Source organism: Varanus komodoensis, unplaced genomic scaffold (assembly GCF_004798865.1).
Source record: "Varanus komodoensis strain SLA01 unplaced genomic scaffold, ASM479886v1 scaffold7_3, whole genome shotgun sequence".
NCBI classification, from domain to species: domain Eukaryota; kingdom Metazoa; phylum Chordata; class Lepidosauria; order Squamata; family Varanidae; genus Varanus; species Varanus komodoensis.
Genome location: NW_025336480.1, coordinates 7,736,198 through 7,756,306, shown reverse-complemented (window position 1 = coordinate 7,756,306; position 20,109 = coordinate 7,736,198). Strand labels below are relative to the sequence as shown.

The 20,109-nt window shown below is 45.1% G+C and overlaps 1 protein-coding gene across 5 annotated transcripts in view; it reads left to right on the top strand.

The window, feature by feature from the left end:
- The first annotated feature begins 1,572 nt into the window (after window positions 1–1,572).
- ARHGAP26 (Rho GTPase activating protein 26) overlaps window positions 1,573–20,109 on the top strand; it is a 304,078-nt gene continuing 285,541 nt past the window's right edge. For 3 of the 5 annotated variants that reach the window (XM_044454231.1, XM_044454233.1, XM_044454234.1), the window contains exon 1: window positions 1,574–2,392. In XM_044454231.1, coding sequence (XP_044310166.1) covers window positions 2,239–2,392 — 154 coding nt within the window. In that variant the 5' untranslated portion in view covers window positions 1,574–2,238. Of the gene's footprint in view, window positions 2,393–20,109 lie in introns of all 5 variants that reach the window. The other 2 variants (XM_044454232.1, XM_044454230.1) reach the window with 1 other exon arrangement.

Below are 20,109 nucleotides of genomic sequence, written 5' to 3'. Positions count from 1 at the left end.
AAAAAAACGGCCAAAATGGAAGATTAGGCTGTCAGTGGCTACTGATGCTGATGGCTATAGATAACCTCCAGTACCAGATGCAGCACGCCTCTCTGCAGCAGTTGCTGGGAGGCATGACCAGGATGGTGCACCCTGGTCGGTGGTGCTTGAGGGTTTCTTGAGGCAGCTGGTCATGAACAGAATGCTGGAATGTGGACCAGCAGGGCTCTCCTCCTCCTCCTCCTCCTCGCTGGCTCCTCATTCCTTTGTCAGCTCGGGAGCAGCCCAGGGCGACTGGCTGATGGCATATCAGTGGGAGCTAATGGCAGGAGATGGTTCCTTGACCATTTGAAATTTCTCTCCAGCTTTCGATATGCACATTCAGCAGAACCTAGCAAACGGAACATACTTCCAGAAGCCGGGAGATAGACAAGGAGAGGGAAAGCATGGGACAGTTCGGATTGGAAAAAGGACAGACCGAGAGACCCCATGCCAGAATAGATGTGTTACGTTGCTGTTTTGTTTCTCATTTACGAATTTAATTTGTATCCCATCCTTCTGCACAAAGAGCTCAGGACAGCTAACGCATAATAAATGCAGTAAAAGCATCAGCTGAATCATCCCATCCATCCAAACGCAAGCAGAGCACTTACTCCCCCCGCCCCCCAGGGCCTGAACAAATAACGAGATCCTGGGCTTCTCTACTGGAGGGGCCGATTCCGCTGCTTTGCTGAGGTTGCTTCTTCCGTTATCTCCGCGGGAGGAAAAAAGACTCTTACACTGCTTATTATAAAAGCTTTCATTTCGCTCCCTTTCTATATATTCTCTAAACCAAGCCTAAGGTGGCGCTGTGGCTAGCCGCGCAGGAGAGGATCGGCAGCAATACGCGAGGCTCTCGTTCCGGTTTAAATTTGAATACCAGACTTTTGTCCCTCAAAACAAAACAAAACAAAACAAAACAAAACAAAACAAAACAAAACAAAACCCCTCCAAAGCAGCTGGAAAACACGGAGGCTCTAGCTGCGTGAGAGAAGAGAATGCATGCCTCGCATGGCGAAGCCGCCGCTCACGTTGCGCCTGTGAAACGGCCTCGAAAGAGGACGCGCCGGACAGGCGCTCGCTCGCTCGCTCCCTCCCAGTCACACACACACACACGGTGCAGCTTGCCTGCCCAAACGTGCCACCCGGCGGGGCCCGTTAATTCCCTGCAGGAAAGCACGTTAGCTTCCTCGTTCCTTTTGCAGCAACAGGTTTAGGAAAAGTACCCTTGAGCAACGCCCGCCTCGCCTCGCCACGCCTCCCCGCCCCCGAGGTTGGGCCTTTAAGGCGGCAGGAGGGGCCGCCAGCGCGAGGCGGCTGGCGGCGGCGGGGCAGAGAGAGGCACCCCTCGGAGCGCCATGCGGTTTGACATACCGCAGGCCACTCCTTCCCGCACCCCCGGTCTGTCATCGCAAGACGTCCTCCTCCTCTCCCTCCTCCCCGCCCGCGAGAGCCGCGCCCCTGATTGGCTCCGGCTGGCGCAAGGGCGGGGCTGCGTCTGGGGGAGGAAAAGGTCTTCTCCCCCCCCCCGCTCCTCGCGACGTTCCAATGGGCAGCGCGGTCGGAAAATGATATCCCGCGTTCCAATGGGGGAAGTGGAGGGTCTTGCTTGATCCCGGATGCCGTCGGAGGTGGCTGAGCTAAACTGAGAAGCCGCCGCTTCGGCTCAGAGAGGCCGCGCGGGGACCTTGCCGGCTTCCCGGAAAGGGGCTTCCTGCTGCGGCGGCACCACAACCACCACCGCCAGGCGCGCGGGAAGGCAAAAGGTTCCGGTGAGCACGGCAGCCGTGCCGCCAGCCCTGAATTAGCAGTGTGCTCGGGAGCCCTCGCCATGAGCAAGCCTCAGGCAGCGATGGCATTCGCTACTCCAGCAGCACCGCCCCTCGCCTCCTTGTCCTCCAAGCGGTTGCTGTCCTCTCTCCTTGGCATCTGAGGCAGCTCCCAATGCGAGTCCTGCGCTGCATGAGGTCTGCTTAATATCTCCGTTTTACCTCCCTGCCTCTAGATCCCCTGAAAATCGGACACACAGCCGAGCAACATCCAGGCTGCGCGTGTATTTTTGATTTTGTTGAATGAACTGCTTGCATTTACAGACTTTCACAGGTAGGGTGGGTATTTGTTAACGCGTTTCAAAGAGAGGTTCTTTCGTGGACATTCCATTTCCTGCGGATTGGGGTTGGCTCTAACCCCCTTTATTTTTGCAAGGGGCTTTTGGAAATCATGGGACTCCCTGCCTTGGAATTTAGCGATTGCTGTTTGGATAGCCCTCAGTTCAGAGAGAGGCTGAAGTCTCATGAAGCTGAGCTGGACAAGACCAACAAGTTCATCAAGGAACTCATCAAAGATGGGAAGTCGCTTGTCACGGCCCTGAAGAGTGAGTGACAAGCTGCCTGTGTGTCAGAAATTTGAATGATTCTGTAGGTGGTTGAATTGAAGGGGATGCTGAAGAAGAGCTATGGTTTATGATGGGCATCCTTGGAGCAGAATTCCTACAACATCACCTGTGGGCATAATGAGGGTTGATAGGTAGACACATGCAAGCAAGCGGGAAATGAATGCAAAACATCCGTGAGAAGAGAAAATTTGGCTGTTGAATGCCGGACTCTGTAAACGGAGCAAGGGAGTTTTATGTTTCATAGTTCATGCATGCGTTTCTCTTAGCAACAAGGATGCACAGGTGTTGAGGGTTAGATAACGGAGACACTGCATGCAAAATAAATTGGGCTGTAGATCAGTTTTTCTTTTTCCATTTGGGTGTGTAGGTTTTCAAAACACATTTGCCGTTCTTGATGGTCTGTCTTTCTCTAGTCTGTGCTTCAGTGGTCTTTTGGAAAAGTGAAAGGCCTGCATATAAATAACTCCTCAAAGGGAGCTGAAGGTTCAGAGGTGAAGTTGCTTGGCTTAAACGGTTATAGTTGTTCTTGTCTGTAGCACTTAGCAAAACTAGGCTCCTTCCAGTTACAGGATACTGTTGCGGAAGGGCGACCAGGAAAGCTGGGCATCCTACGCACTTGGAAGTTCCATTGAAATCACTGCCGTAAGATAATTTGTTTTCTTTGGCTGATGTTACCGGTTAATTGTAAAGAATAGGAAGTGAAATGATAGCAGAACAGGGTTACTAGTTTGATGTGCAGAATAGATTATTACTTGGGAGACTAAGGGATTGTACAATCAGGTGTTACTGCTAAGTATATTTTGAGAACCCCAAGGATATTTTCTCTAATGAACATGATACTTGGTCATGGCACCATAACAGTACCTAAACAACCTGTGGCAGTTGCCGCTTCCCTTAAAAATTTTGGAAGCATTTGTATGAGTTTGTAGAGTTTGTTGATACACATCTGCTAAAAACAGTCCAATCTGAAGCCTACTAGCAGTGTGCAAGAGTGATGCCTGGCTGTGTTTGGTTTACTTCTTTCTGCTTGGGATTTGAAGGCAAATAATGGCACTCCTATGATGAACTCTTTGAAAGAGTTAATTGTACTAAACAAGCCTTGGGGGTCTTGTCTGTCTCCTCAGTGGTGTTGTCTGTCTTCAGTTGTCATTGATGAGGAGGATGATAATATGTGACATTCTTGGGAAAGGTTTGAGTACAACCAGACACCTGAGATAACTTGTTGGGAAGGCCAAGCATGGTCTTACAGACTAATCCTGTGCAGAATGTACCACTCCAGAATCTATTTAGATGCGGAGCAGTGTATGAATGCTCTAAATAACTTAGGTAGGCACACTTAAGGGCCAAAACAGACATTACTTTAAATGTGTTTCTAGCAGTTATGCCTTTTTTCAGTTTTCCTCCAATGTTGGTGGAGATCCCCCAAAAAAATCTGGATTGGGACCTTAGCAAGATGTGTTGAAGACTTTATTACATTTTTATGCAGCCAAAGTGAAAATACCCAAAGCTCTCTTTTAAGATCTGAATTGTAATCCTGCACCTACTCAAGAGTAAACAGGAAAAAAAGATATAGCTGCAAGATACAGAGTGATGTGTTCTGTGCTGCCCATGAGGCTCCATGAGTTCTAAGCTCATGGGAAACTAGAAGTGTTTAACTTTGTGCAGGATCTGGCTGTTTTATAGCCTACAAAATCTGAACCAGTTAAGAGCTGGAAGGTGTGAAATTAGGTATGTAGTCTGTTACTCAGAAGAAACCACCAATAACATTGGTTGCCTAGTATTTACTTTAGGCTGTGACCCTGGTAGTAAGGCCTATAGAGTACAGTGAAAATTGCTTTGGATTAGACATGCATAACATTGATTGCATGTTGAATTTGTTTTCGTCTTTTGTTTTGGAGAAATATTTGTATGATGGCATTAAAGTACTTCAGACTTGTTCTCTTACTCTTCCATAGATGTATTTTATTTATTTTCCGATTTATATCCTGCCTTTTTCCTACAAAGGGCTCAAGGCTGCTTACACACAACTATGCTCTTGAAGCTTCTACATTTCTTGGAATTCCCTGGGTCTTTAGCTTTTTTCATCTCTGAACAGGGCAGCTACCTCAGCAGTAGGTATTCAGCTTTGGTAATTTTAGTGAATAATATTTATTCTTACAATTTGTTTTGAGGCCTGGGCAACTACGGGTAGTTGGCACAAGCCAAGTATAAACCATAGTTTATAATGTTGGTTTGCTTTCATTAACCACACTTTAACCACAGTTTAGGGCTTGAACAACAGATTAAACTGAGGTTAATTTAAAATGAAAACAGAAGCGTCTGATCTTGCAGCTACACTGGAAGTAGAGGTAAAATGAGCTCTGTGCAGAGCTCATAGTAAATGAAATCTTGTGAAGAGCAGTATAGTGTTGACATACTGTGGTATTATATGGTGCATATAATAGAAATGCAGCTTTAGTGGCTGATTAATCACATGACCGTGCACACCTTCAGGCACTGTTGGTTGTGCTGTGAGTTCAAGACCCAAGCAGACATGACCTTTAGCCCTCAGTTTTAAACTGCAGCAGGCTATTAGTATTTGAAGCTGTTCCAGAAAAGTTTCCACTGTGGTCATTTCACCTGGCTGCATCAGAGGGATAGCTTTGAAGGTGAGGGCTTCTCCAGTATTTTGACGGGACTGTTGATTTAGTTCATCCTGCTGATAAATATCTTATGTAGATGCTATGGAACCTAAACATATTTATATTCCTCTTCTCTCCCTATCTTGTCTTCATTACAACCATTAAATTGCAAGCCATTATTTAAAATGGAATTGTGTATATTTGTCAAAAGGTGTAAGTAAATATGATAATTAAAATCTTGAACTCGGTAGAAATGGGCAGTGGATGATTCTAGTGAGGCACAGTTCAGGTGTGATTCCGGATAGGTAAAGTATCCTTTCTCCCTGGAAATACTTTGCAGCTCAGAAGTTCTATTATATTGCCCTTTCTATTTTTCCTTGAAAGCACTTTCAGTTTCTTTTTAACTCCTACTTAGTGCCATTCTAGCATGTATGCTTTTTTTTCTTTGTAGGGGTTCCTTTGGGACAAAACCTTGTGTTGACAGATATCAAGACATGACACTCCATTCCTCACTTGACACAGCAACTCTGGAGCTTTGCACGCCTCAACTTATTTTTGGCTCCTCTAGTATACATACATTGGGTTGCTCATCCAAAATGAAGGCAGATGGCCTGACTATTCGTAGCCTGTGTACTGAAATTGCAGTTATAGGATATCTCAGAAGTGTCCAGCTGTAGATGTAAAGTTTCTTTTCTGACCCTTCTCTGACTTTTAGGTCACATATGGAAGTGCAAGCTGTGGGTTGCTTATCCATCTTTCCTTGGAGGTTCAGATCCAGCCCATTCAAAATTTTCTTTTGAACTTGTCTTTTCAAGTTTTGAATGGAGAATAGGTATCTGCAGTGTTCCCAGCTTGTGATTGTCTATAATAGCAGTTTTTTTCCCCATGTGTGAGAGATTGCTATCATGTCTAGAATTAGGATTTTATTATTGGACAAACTGCCTGCAGTGCCACATAATTATTTCTGGGGAGATAATATAATGAAATATAAAGCTTTCATAAAACAAGGAACAAAACATTTGGTTGATGGCATTCTAGTCCTGAAAGCATGCTGAGCCCAGAAATTGCAGTTCTTGCCTACTAGTCACTGTGTCCTTTATAAAAGTTTGATTCTTTCTATTAATACTATTGTATTACAAAGCATGCAAACATACAGGAGTACCAGCTCACCCTGGATATGACACTGCTCTCCATGACCCAGATTCAGCAAATGAACAGAGACAGGCGTGGGGGAAGGGAAGGTGAGGTGTGCTACAATGTGTGTTCCGTAAGAAGGGGGATTCAGTGAGTTTCAGGAATTAAATCTGGAGCCAGCAGCATGCCTGGCAAATACTATTTGTTCTTCTCTTCCGCTGCTGAAGTTTTCATGTGCAGTAGGACATTCTCATGCTGGAGGGTGAGACATTTAACTGTAATGGAAGCTCTCAAGCTTCAGAGCTTTCAACATGACATAGTTTCCCACTCAAATAGTATCTACTCCTGAATGAGACTGAGCTGCTAATGCAAAGGCCAGATCAAGAATGACATTTGTTCTGTTTCTTACCAAAATAGAGCTGTAATTGAGGAAGACCACTGGATATAAGTTGTGCGAGCTTTTCTGATTTTGGTAATTAGTGCTGTTTGTCACTGTAGCTTTGTGCAAGGTAGAAGTGATCCATCTTGAGTGGGACACTGTGGCTATCAGTGCTTACTGAGGTAGTGGCTGGCAGGATTCAGTTTTCAATTAATTTGCCTTTTTGTGAATGATGTGCTGTTCTTCGTCGTGGCCTCTGTGCATCACACATATGGGTGCTGCGCCTGCGCAGTGCCTAGGCTGGAAGATTAAAAAGCTAACGGTTTTTGGTGGGAAAACTCCGCTCCCCTCCCCCTTCGTGGTATAAATAGAGCGGAGTGTCTGCCATTTTGTTCAGTCTTTGCGACTGCCATTCGCTGTGCCTCATGCCTGTTAACGTCCTCGCTAAGATCTTGAGTCCTTACTGTTCCTTTTGCCTTTATCCCTCTCTTTTTCTTCTTCTTAAAAATAAATAAATAAACAAACAAACAAAAAACCCCCAAAATATTATCTTACCCTCTGTCCTGTCATCTTTTCTTCTTTTTCCACAATGGCGCAGCGAGTGGCCTTTCGCAAATGCACCGCATACGGATCCAAAATGTCACCTGCGGATCCGCATGATCTATGCCTCCTCTGCCTCGGGGCATAGAACCGACAAGTGCGGCCATTGCTTGGCCTTTACCAAGCAAGCGCGGAAGAACAGGGAGAACCATCTCCGCAAGCTCCTCTGGGACCAGGCCTTGATGCAATCAGACCAACTGCTCTTACGGCCTGGTTCCTCTTCAGCCGCACCGCCTCCTCCACACTCCACCCCAACTGTGAGCGCTCCTCCGAAGCGTCCTGCTTCCACCGCTCCTCCTCAGCATCCTTCGGCTGAAGGCACTACTCCAGCGGAGACCCAGGTGCCGCCTTCTTCCCCAGCCAAAAAACGGGAGAAGCGCAAGCACACGGGTTCGGATAAGCCTTCCGCTCGTAAAGTTCTGAGGAAGGAGAAGGCAGATAAACCCGCTCACAAGACCAAGAAATCCGATCGCCCCAAACACCAGGGCTTGGGTTCGTCTGTTTTTTTGGTACCGTCCGCCGCCACGGTACCGACCCCTTCGGGACCGGCCCTGCAACTTACTATGCAGGTAACACCGCCAGGATCCCCCAGGCCTCTCATTGGGCCTGAGAGCGTGCTGACCCAACAAGTGGAGGAGCCGCTTTGGGAGTCTATCTCTGATGGCGAGATTAGAGACTCCCCACCGAGGGAACGGCCTCCGACTCCAAAGCCCACGACTGAGCCACCTGTGGAGTCACCTTCGCCTCCAAGGCGCCACAGCCGCTCGTCCAAACACCGGGGTGACGACTGGAGGATGCACGGATATGGTGCCTTCCCAGACTGGGGTGGCTATCAATCTTATTCGTACTACCCTCGGGATCGTGCGTCTCCATTGGCCCCGAGAGATTCGCCTTCGACGGCCAGGCATGTGGAGAGGGGATGTCCAACCTCCCCAGAAACATCGTCTTCGAGCGACCGTCCACTTTATTATCCGGATTCGGACGAATCCGAGGTTGACTCTACATCCCCCGATGTAGCAGTCGCCTCCCAAGGACTGGCGTCGCCCAATAAGCCACATGTCTCCTTTACGGAGCTCATGTCCCGCCTTGTCCGTTCACTAGAGATTGAGGCTAGGCAACAGCCGGGCCCATCCACGGATCGCTTCTTTGATGTCGTGAGGGGAGAACAGTCCGCGGCCATAGTCCTGCCGCTTATTACCACACTTTGGCAGGCTATGGTCCAACCCTGGGATCAACCGGCCCAACCGCAAGCGACCTCCCGTCGGCATGAGGCCATGTAGAGTTCTGGAGGACGACATTCCGTTCCTGATTCACCATCCACGCCCAAACTCTGTTGTCGTTGAATCCTCCCAGGGCAGGGAGTCCAGGGGGCACATAGCCCCTTGCGACAAGGAAGGGAGGAAGATCGATATGCTCGCCCGCCGAGTCTATGCGGCCTCTGGACTCGGCGTGCGCATATCAAACTATGAAGCAACACTGGCACATTACCAGTATTTTATTATGCAAAAACTGGATAACGTTGCTTCCTCCCTTCCAGACCGCCAAGCCGAGCTTGCCAGGGTATTCATCAAGGAAGCTATGCAGGTAGCAGTGCAGCAGTTATCTACCGCACAACATCATGTAGATACCAGTTTGAGAGCTCTCGTGAATGCCATCTCGCTGCGCCAACTTGCATGGCTTCGTAATTGCAATTTCCCCAACGAGATGAAACGGAGGATCGAGGAAATGCCATTCGACGGTACTGGGTTATTCCATCAGAAAACCGACCACAAGTTAAAAGCAATACACGAATTGCGTATGACCGCACGCCACATGGAGCTTCCTCAACAGAGGCGTAAGTGGCAAGGGCCTCGTTCCTCTTACCGTCCACAATTCCACCCTTGGCAGCACTACCAACAAAGATAGCAACGGCGAAGACAACAGCCGCAGCAACGTTTCCTCCTTGCTCTCTCTCCCTACACCACCTTTCCCTCTCCCTTTTGGGGACTGGCTCCAGGGCCGACTCTCCATTTGGGAGTCCATTACATCTGATAGGTGGGTGTTATCTATCATTCAGTTCGGATATAGGATAGAATTCGATGTCGTCTCTCCACCATGTCCAATTCGATTTACATCTTCTTCATCGGTACTGTGCGAAGAAGTCTCTCAGTTGCTTCGCAAGGGCGCGATTCGACAACTATCCCGCTTGGAGGGATTGCACGGATTCTACTCCAGATACCTCACGGTCCCGAAAAGAGACGGTGGTCTTCGTCTGATTTTGGACTTACGGAATCTTAACAAATACATCAAAACAAAAAAGTTTCGGATGACCACTTTACAGAGTATTTTTCCGTTACTGAACAGAGAGGATTGGTTCGCCTCCTTAGATTTGAAGGATGCTTATTTTCATATTGCTATCCATCCTTCACATAGACGTTTCCTGCGTTTCACTGTTGGGCTCAACTTGTTTGAATATGCTGTGCTACCCTTTGGCCTGGCCACCGCTCCTCGAGTTTTTACGAAGTGTATGGCATCAGTATGTGCGCACTTACGGACAAGAGGAGTGAAAATATACCCATATTTAGACGACTGGCTAATTGTCTCCCAAACTAAACAAGGGCTTCTGTCTGCAATACACATGACCTGCGCCTTGCTCGATGATCTTGGACTATGTATTAACCACAAAAAATCGTCCCTTATTCCCACGCAGGTCATCGACTTTATCAGGGCACGTCTCAACTCCACACGGGAAAGAGCTTTCCTCCCTCCGGACCGTCGCGCTACCTTATGTGCCCACATTCATCGAATCTGAACGCTAGGAATGGTTCTGGCTATATCCATTCAGAGACTATTGGGGCACATGGCTGCTACAGTTGCCATTGTCCCATATGCCAGACTACGGATGCGGACCATGCAGTTGTTTTTCAACACATCGTTTTGCCCACAGCGAGATTCTCCCAACAAACTGATCTGAATTCCATCTATGATACTCAACACTAATTTGGTGGACCATTCCGAGCAACCTGTCTGTCGGTGTCCCGTTCGTAACACCTCATCCAACAAAGACCCTGTATACAGACGCGTCGCTACTGGGATGGGGCGCAACATGTGCGGACCTTCAGGTTCAGGGAACTTGGAACCGACGGGAAGCAAGGAAGCACATTAACGTCCTTGAACTACAGGCAATTTTCAACGCCCTAAGGGCTTTCGAGACTGTCCTATGCCAACAAGTTGTCCAGATTGCATCGGACAACATACCGGCTGTCTTCTACATCAACAAACAAGGTGGCACAAAATCGCCACCTTTAGCATGTCTCTCAATGGCCATTTGGGACTGGTGCATACCGAGGGACATTATGCTTCTAGCAGTCCACCTCGCAGGGACCGACAACACCAAAGCAGACATGTTGAGCAGACATATGTCAACAACGCATGAATGGGAGATGGACAGACAAATATGCCACGACCTCTTCCGTCTGTGGGGCTCTCCGGACTTGGACTTGTTTGCCACTTGTGACAACAGAGTGTGTGCCCTATACTGTTCCAGGGCAGGCATAGGATCAGGATCGATGGGAGATGCCCTAATGATCCCCTGGGACAACATAGCCTTTTATGCGTTTCCCCCAATTCCACTTCTAATGAAAGTGATAGCGAAGATACCTCAAGAGAATGCCATAGGAATAATAATAACTCCATGGTGGCCGAGACAACCGTGGTTCGCCACCCTTCTTTGTCTATCCAAAGGGACGTTTCTTCGCCTCCCGTCTATTCCTCAGCTATTAATGCAGCAAAACGGAGTGATCCGACATCCGGATCTGACTGCCTTGAGGTTGACAGCATGGCAGATCACTTGAGTCATTCTGCTGCATCGGTACCGACGACATCCAAACCTCTACCGGAATGTATTCACTCCACTGTACCGACGGCCCCTAGGTCGGTTTCGACGACAACTGCTTCGCTACCGGTGACTGTTGACCAGGAAATTCAGGTGATTCTCACATCTGCTCTAAGACCATCCACTCATCGCTCTTATGCGGCTAAATGGAAGAGATTTTCCTCCTTTGCAGAATGCCATTCTTTTTCTCCTGGAATGGCCTCAATTGACAATATTTTACAATTTCTCTTGGAACTTTATCATTTGGGACTGAAACCGTCATCCATTAAAGTTTATGTAGCTGCTATTTCACACTATCATGGTGCGCTTCAAGGGATTTCAGTTTTCTCTCAACCTCTACTTCGACGTTTCCTTCGGGGGTTACAGAACCTACACCCTTCTATTCGCCCGCCTATGACAACCTGGAGCCTTTCAGTCGTACTCCAAGCACTTACCAAATCTCCATTTGAGCCACTGGCGACTGTCGACCTACCCTGGTGTCCTGGAAAACAGCTTTCCTCATAGTGGTGACATCAGCTCGCAGAGCAAGTGAACTTTCTGCTCTCCGCATAGACCCTCCATATCTTAATCTCCATAAGGAAAAGGTCGTTCTTCGTATGGATTCTTCCTTTCTTCCTAAAGTGGCTACACCATTCCACTTGAGTCAAGATATCGTTCTGCCAGCCTTCTTTCCAGCACCGTCGAATCCAATAGAATGGGCTCTACATACCCTTGATGTTTGCCGCTGCCTGGCTTTCTATCGCTCCCATACGGAACACCCCCATCATACGAACAGACTCTTTGTTAAGTACTCCGAACATGACAAAGGACTTCCAGTCACACCTCGAAGGCTGTCGCACTGGATCACCCAGACTATTGTCCTGGCCTATCAACTATCAAAAATAGACTTACCTGTTACCCCCAGGGGTCACTCCACATGAGCTGTTGCGACTTCTGCTTTTGCCGCTGGGGTCCCGCTCCAAGATATCTGTAAAGCTGCAGCGTGGTCAGGGCCATGCACTTTCGCCAAGCACTATCGGCTTGATGTGCGCTCCAGGCAGGACTACTCTTTTGGCAGAGCTGTTCTTTCGTCCATTCTTCGCTGACGACACCTCCCTCCTCCGAGTTGGGTAAGCTTGCTAATCACCCATATGTGTGATGCACAGAGGTCACAACGAAGAAAAGCAGGTTGCTTACCTGTAACTGATGTTCTTCGAGTGGCCATCTGTGCAGTCACACAACCCACCCACCAGCCCCACTCGGTGTCCATCATTACATACTGCCTCGGTACCATGCTGTAATTTGCATCGGTACCGATGGTATATGCCGGTGAGTGGATATTGTTCTCGGTACCGTACTATACTTTGCTTCGGTACCGTTGGGGCTCAATGCCGTTTGCAACTAATTTTATTCTTAACCTGTAGAGGGCGAACGTTCAGTCTTCAAGACTGAACAAAATGGTGGACACTCCGCTCTATTTATACCACGAAGTGGGAGGGGAGCGGAATTTTCCTGCCAAAAACTGTTAGCTTTTTAATCTTCCGACCTAGGCACTGCGCAGGCGCAGCACCCATATGTGTGACTGCACAGATGGCCACTCGAAGAACATCAGTTACAGGTAAGCAACCTGCCTTTTTCTTAATATAGAAGGTGTAGGAAGGAAACAAACAAATGGATTTTACTACATTTAATGCTTAGAAGCTTTATCTGAGTTGACTTCCATGCATGCTTGCATATTGTACTATGAGTGAGCAAAGATTCCCTTGAGGGTAGATGGGTCAACAACAGTAGCCACATGCGTGTGTACGAGTAAGTTCCATGTGTGTAAATAAAATTAAGAAATGTGTTTGGGTAAGCGGAGTGTTGTCAGAAAGAAAGGAAAGAGAAGTGCCGTGTGCTTACACAGCGTGCCCAAATATGTTTGGATACAAACTAGTGGAAGCAAATAGTGTGAAATAAATTTGTGCCTGGAAAGCGGGACTTCCATAAATTGTTAGACTCAAGCTCCCAGCAGCTGAGACCAGCATGTCCAATGTTTGAGAATGCTCCGAGTTGTAATCCAACAAGATCTGGTGGGCACAAATCCTCCCCTCTTGTTGCCTTATCATGGTGAATAAATATTGCCCCCTCCGCCCACATCAAGTATCTCCAACTCCCAGGTTTGTCTGCATTGAGGACAGCTCCACATTGAACACCATCTGTAATGTTTGACAGATAAACTAATTTTTCTGAATAAAAAGGTGGCAAATTATTCTTCTGTGATATTTCTTATGTGTTATTGAGCAATGATGTTACAGAAGAAGGAATAGTCTTTTGAATAAAAGGACATGTCATATGGCAACATTTTTGCATTCTTCTGGTCTCCATTTATCACTTCTTTGATACTCACAGTGGCCTGTTCTTTGTCAACACATGTCCCTCTCTTCTTTTGCTCATAATGGCATGTGTAAATTATTCAGAACATTTTGCAAATGCTAAGCTTCAAGTGAGACACAAAGATGAAATGTGACTTGTGGGTGTAGAAGATTAATGAATATGACAAGCAACAACAGGGAATGCTCTAAAAAAGGGACTGGGCAGCTTGATCAGCATCAAGAGCCGCTTTGGAAATGCATCATGAGCTGCATTCTCTGGTGTCTCATCATGAAACAGATGCAAGGCCTGTGTACACACCTTGCATCATTTTTCCCTACAGCGTTGCAAATAAGTTGCAAAAGTTACTAGTCCACAAAAATTATTAGCCTGTCCTGTTGGTACATAGTGATGTAAGTTGCTTGTGGAATATTAACATCCTGAAAAATAAACAGCTAACTTTTCTTACAAGAGTTTACTTGATTAGTCAGCTAGACAGAGTTTTTACTCAGTTTGGGGAGTGACTGGTCACACATCTGCTTACACAGTTTGACCCTTGAAGTGACAAGTGAGTTTTAATGGGATCTTTTGGGGAATAAAAGCACTTTATCTCTGCAGCATATCATTTGAGAAATTATTTTGTTCTGTCGACAATTTCTTGTGAATTTCCAGTACTGACTTCCATCTAGTCAAGGCTCCTGGGCAGATGGAGTGACCAAAGTTCTATTGCTGTTAACAAAAAGTTAAAATTCAAAAATTCTCAATTAGGCAGTACCTGTAATTGGGCTTGTTCTGGTATGGTGGTAAGAGTGTTGGACTGGGGCCCTGTTCCTACTTGGCCATGAAGCTCACTGGGTAATTTTGGGCCACCTCACGGGGCTGTTAGACTAAGAGGACTATGTAAGACACCTTAGTCTTTTTTGTGGGAAAAAAGACAATAAAATACCCCAAATTGGAAGTACCCTGATCTTTTTGGAGATACCCTGATCTCTTCATCAGGCAAAATATCACAGAAAGTGTAAAGAGGGAGGAGAGAAGAAAAGCTGACCTTATGTTTAATTCATGAAGCCTGCATGGTCAGAGAAATTTAATAAGTAATGGCAGGAAAGCTGCCGATATAAATGAATAGACCCTGGAACAGGATCTCACCAACTTGTAGCCCAAAATATCCGATGGTTACAACTCCCATAATCAGTCACCATTGGCTGTGCTGTTTATGGCTGAAGGGACTGATAGCCAACATTTCTGGAAGGCCGCAAGCCACCCCCTCTTACTAAGTATCATGCAAGGTCTGGGCTACACTGAAGTATCTTAGAATAATCACTTAATGTACCCTGCATGTGCAGAAATTCTGGTCCATTAGCCTAATCTAATCCATTGAGGTTCCACATCAAGGCTGTGAAGCCTAGCTGGGTTCCTCCAGTGGGTACGATTGGGGGAAATCAGAACAGGATAAGCTGGAATAACAGCCATGTGGTGCTGCCCTTCTGATTGCAGTGCACAGGGGAACCTCCTCTCCTCTCCGGCTGGAGATCATTGCAGGAAAATGGCTTGCTGGGGACTCAGTTGGCTCTAGGAAGAGTCATTTTGTGCAGCATTTGCCATTTTCATGGGGAAAATATGTGGTATATGAACTACTTGTATAATATATAGATATTTATAACCTTGTAACATATAAACATTTCTTATATCAGATTATAAATGTTGGCTTGTTTACATTTACAGTAAGTAGCCTTATCTGTCCATCATACAAAGTTGAAGTTCTAAGTTATTTTATTGCAATATTTGGTCTCTGTCCTTTATGTTGGTGCATTCTGTTGTGAATGCTTATTATATTTTTCTGTTTATAAATGTTCCGTTTCATAGCAACATCTGTAACTTCTGCTTTGAATGTATATCAAAGGCTAAGTTTAAGTGGTCAAGGTATTATTCTACTTTGCCTGCTTCAGCTGTTCTTTCCTGTAGTTTGTAGTACTTTGTCATGGTGGCAACTTAAACAGTGAATATCAGTGAATTTCCAAGAACCCCATAATGTCCATGATGATATGAGACCATGCTAGCTTTTGGAGATGCTGCAGGCCAGCTTTTCTGCTGTACCATCATCCTAGAGCCTCCTGTTCAGTTGATCCTATTTTTTGGTTAACAAAAACCTAGCATTATTTGCATTTGGGGTAATTTTTGACCCCAGATTAAAGTGGTTGAGGCAAGAAGCCATTCTTGTACACTATTCAAAGAACTTTTTTTGCAGAATGAACAGTATATGAAAGCTTTAAATAAAATACATATGATAAATGATGCATAAGAAAAGCCTTTGTTCTGGCTGAAGTTTTCTCCCAGGAGGTTTCAAACAACCTAAGAATGACTTTCAGCTGTTAGCAAGTACTTAAGGCTCAGTGCTTCCTGAGGTTATGCAAAATGTGAAAATCTGCATAACAATGCTTGTCCCATTGACCCTTTCTTTGCATAACCCTAGTTTGCTTAACTAACTTTGTTGGATTTTAATTCTGTTCACTGGAGGTTTTAGCTAAGAATGTTAGTTTAAAAAAAAGAGAAAGACCAAAATCTCTTTCTGAACCTTCTTCAGTTCCCTTGTTTCAGACTTATTTTTTGAGGTATAAAAGTATCATATACAACTATGGAGATTCTTGGTTACTTTTGTGCCACAGACAAGTTCTGGTTTATAGGAAAAAAACTGTAAAAGGCAAGAGGAATAATGCAGAATCTCCTTATAAATGCTTGTTCGGGATATTTTAGACTAGGTACTTTGTGGCAATGTCCTAGAAGGAGTGGTTGATAGGTGTGTATATATATAAATTAATTATATGTACAGAATGTGAATTAGGCGGATGCCAGTTACCCCAGGATGTAGGATGAGCACAAAAACTTACTAGCACCTCAAAGATTCCATATCATCAATGTGGCAGAGTGACATGGGACTGACACTAATCTTCTTATGATAGTTGAGAACCTGCCTTCTGTCTTTAAAATGGTTTTGTTGTACTGCATATAAGATACCCATTGCTTCTGCCTCTCCTGAGTATTGTCCTAAGTCACCAAGGTTCAACCCATAGGAGTTTGATTTATTTCTAGATCTACGGATTTGTTTTTCACTCAGAGTATAGCCAATTATCTCCCCCTGCCGCTCCAGTTCTGCTGTAGATTTTAAAAATGGAACTTCCATCTCTGACTGCCAAAGCCTAGCGAAACCTCAGACCGATTAATTGTTGAATGTACGGTGACTGTTATTGTAGGTGAAAGTGATCCATTCTTTTATAGAGGGTGGGTTGCATGAATGAGTCCTCACAATGAAATACTCGGACTTTTCTGTAGTGTTTTGAATAATGGAGTTTCGATCCTTTCATACACTTTTTGTGTTGGCTGCAATGGTGCCATAAATTGTGGCACAGTGGCAGGAGAGGATGTGAGTGCCTGTGTTTATCCCACACCTGCACAACTTGCGGCATGGCCAGATAAATGCAGCATGGCAGCCTTGCACAGTTGTACACCCAGGCTCAAGAAAGGACTTGAATTTTGTTGCCTGTCTGAGACCGCACAGAAGGTTGTCAAGCAGCAGGGTGCCCATAGTACATGGATTGGCTTCCGCAGAGGGATTGGCTCCGGTTTGGCGGGCCACAAGCTCCGCAGGCATGCTCTAACTGCTGCACTGCCACGACAGATGCTGACAAAATCTGTCTTGTTCATATCAATTAATCCCATTTTCTTTCTGTTCCCCTGCATCCCCAGAGCAACCGTATTTTTATGCAAGTTCATTCTTACAGTGATTTTAGGGTTTTTAAATGGGATTTTTTTTTTCTATAAGTAGAAAAGGCTCTCCATTGTAAAAGTTAACACTAGAATTCAGGAAAGTCAGCACATGCTCCGTGACTGCAAGGAAGGGGCTAAAAGCAGAGCCCCTTTTCTGTATGTGTTGCCCTTCCCTATTGTCATGTCTGAATAGGACTGAAGTGTGCCTAGCAACAAAGAGGACCTACTCATGTGCTTGAGAGGAGAGTTCTCTGTTCTTGCTGGTTTCTACCTCAGGATGTAGAGCAAGTCCCGTCCTTCTGGAGGTGGGAATGTGTGGCCATGGGATTCCGTATGACACTGAGGGGCATCCTATTGGTTTGGAACATCCAGCAAAAGTTCTTGTCCATCTTACAATGCACAGCATGTCACACCAGCAATAGTAATACATGTAATTCAGATGAACCACTGTGAAGGTGCAATGTTGCCACCTCCCTCCCCCCTTTTTGCATCAAACATTATTCATAAGAAATACACTTTCCTTTACTCTCTACTGCCCCATGGATTACATCTTTGGAAGTTATAAAAATCATCAGGCTACTGAATTTGCCTTCAAGCTTCATGCTATCCCTAAGCAATGTATTCTGTGGGTTAGCTGCATCCTTTATAGCAGGAGTCCTCAAACTACGGCCCACCAAGGTCATTTACCTGGCCTGCCTCAGAGTTTTTGGACTTGTTCAGAGAAAACGATCTCTGAACGAGTCCAAAAGCTCTGAGCCGGCGCAGGTGTACAACTAGCAGAGAGCCAGTGCACACACCAAATTGTGACAGCTCTCTTCCACTGCGTGTGCGTCGGCTCTCTGCTAGTTCTGGCTAGCTCCTGCAGCTATGCTGGTTTTGCCAGCGTGAATTGCGCACGTGCTGACTCTTCCCCCTGTTGCACGCATGTGTTGGCTCTGAATACAGAAGAGAGGAGCAAGAATACAGAACAGAGGAGCGAATGTGGAACCGGACATTGACCTTCTCATTAGCCAAAAGCAGGCTCATACTTCTCATTGAAATACTAATAAATTTACGTTGATTAAAATTGCTCTTCATTTGAAATATTGTATTGTTTTTTTCCTGTTTTTTTGCACTACAAATAAGATACATGCAGTGTGCATAGGAATTTATTCATGTTTTTTTCAAACTATAGTCTGGCCCCACAACAGTCTGAGAGACAGTGAACTGGCCCCCTGTTTAAAAAGTTTGAGGACCCCTGCTTTATAGTGCCCTGCAATACTTCTGAGTTGTCAACCTCTTAAGACAAAGCCCTTTAAGCGGCCTTTTACGGTGCAATCTTTACATTGCTGCAACACTTCCTGACTTGGTCTCTTAAGGCCATCCTAGGAGTGAAGAAGGCCTTTTTCTCTTTTGCTCTAATTGTCTAGGACTGCATCTTTGCTTATGGAACTTACTGAGGCTTCTCTCAAGTAAGCTGCAACTCTATCTGTGTAAACTTCTGGCAGCAAATAAGATTGATTTTATGAGCATTCAGAGTTAAAAAAATAACATGGCAGAACCTTATGCTCATGAGTTTAATATAGAGGTCATTCTTAATTTCTCCTTCCATGTCGCAAATGTGAATGTTGGATACAAATGGTCTTGTGGATCTAGAATCAACTTACTATTATGGCATAAGCATTCAACTTTAGAGAGACAGGACTACTTGAATGAAAAGTAGCAGCATTAACTGTTCAAACACTGAATAAATATCAAGTGATAGGAAGTAATGTTGTTTTGTCTCCATATATTTTGATCATGTGTGTCAAAAAAGAACAAAGATTAGTGTCTTGGTCTAAACTGTACTCTCTCTATCTTCTGGCAGTATGTGAAGGGTGAGAGGAGAAAACTGGAAGTGACAGGAAAGAATGGGGTATGGGCAAATAGATTAGGGAATGGATTTCTAGGCCAGTGTATTTGCAGCTTCATAGCTACTGGGAATCTTCACCTGTCTATTAAGTTCTTGTGTTACTCAACACCAACAGTAATGCATGGTTAAGTATTTGGAAGAGGTACAGTCGGAACAGCTTTGCTTGTAGATTGCTGATTTAAGTGTGCGGATCTTTATTGTCCACATCACACATCCAACAAGAATTTAAGTGGTTAGCTGGTTTTCTAGAATTTACCTTTTTTGTTTTGTTTTAGCTTGTGTCTCTTCTGCTTTTTAATAAAAACAAGTTCCCCCATATTTTTATTTTTGAAACTTCCGCTTCAACTAGTCAGGGTGGAAAAGTAGCAACATGATGCTAGTTGAACCTCCCTCCCCCTCTCTCGAAATAACAACAACAACAACAACAACAACAACAATATAAAATACAAACTCTTGTTCTATACTACTAAAATCTTCTATTGCCAGGAATAGATTTTCTCACCTCCTTTTTCTCAAAGGCTGTAGAGCAGATTTAACTCCAGTGGATAAGGCCAGTACATTTCATTCTATTCTTTTAGAAGGATGTGTATGCATAATAGGAATAATAAGGTCTCTTGTCTCTCTTTTAATAAATTAGATAAACTTGTGAGGAAAAGATGGTAGCTCACTTTGTGGAAAATGAAAGTGGTGCATTGTGCATAGTGGTGTGCTCTGTGTATATACAACAGGACATATACAGGCTTGAAAATAAAATCAAATCTTGGATGTTTTCTTGCCAGTTAAACTGCTCAGTTTTATGATTGATGCACTGCTCTCAAAGTAGCCTTTATCAGCCACCACACAATGAGGTGGTGAAACGTTTACAGTATCTTGAAGCTGGTGGCGTGTGTTTTCATAGATCAGAGTCCATTTCATAAAGTGCATGAAGTGGTAACCTAAGTAAATGGATATATTTATTTAGTACATGTATATCCAGCTTTTCCTCCATCATATTTAAAGTGAGGTTTATACTAGGTCACCAGTTTAGCCACTGACCTGACTTGAACCTGCTTACCTTGAGCAAAGCAGTTATATATTGTGCCTTCTGGCCAAAACAAAACA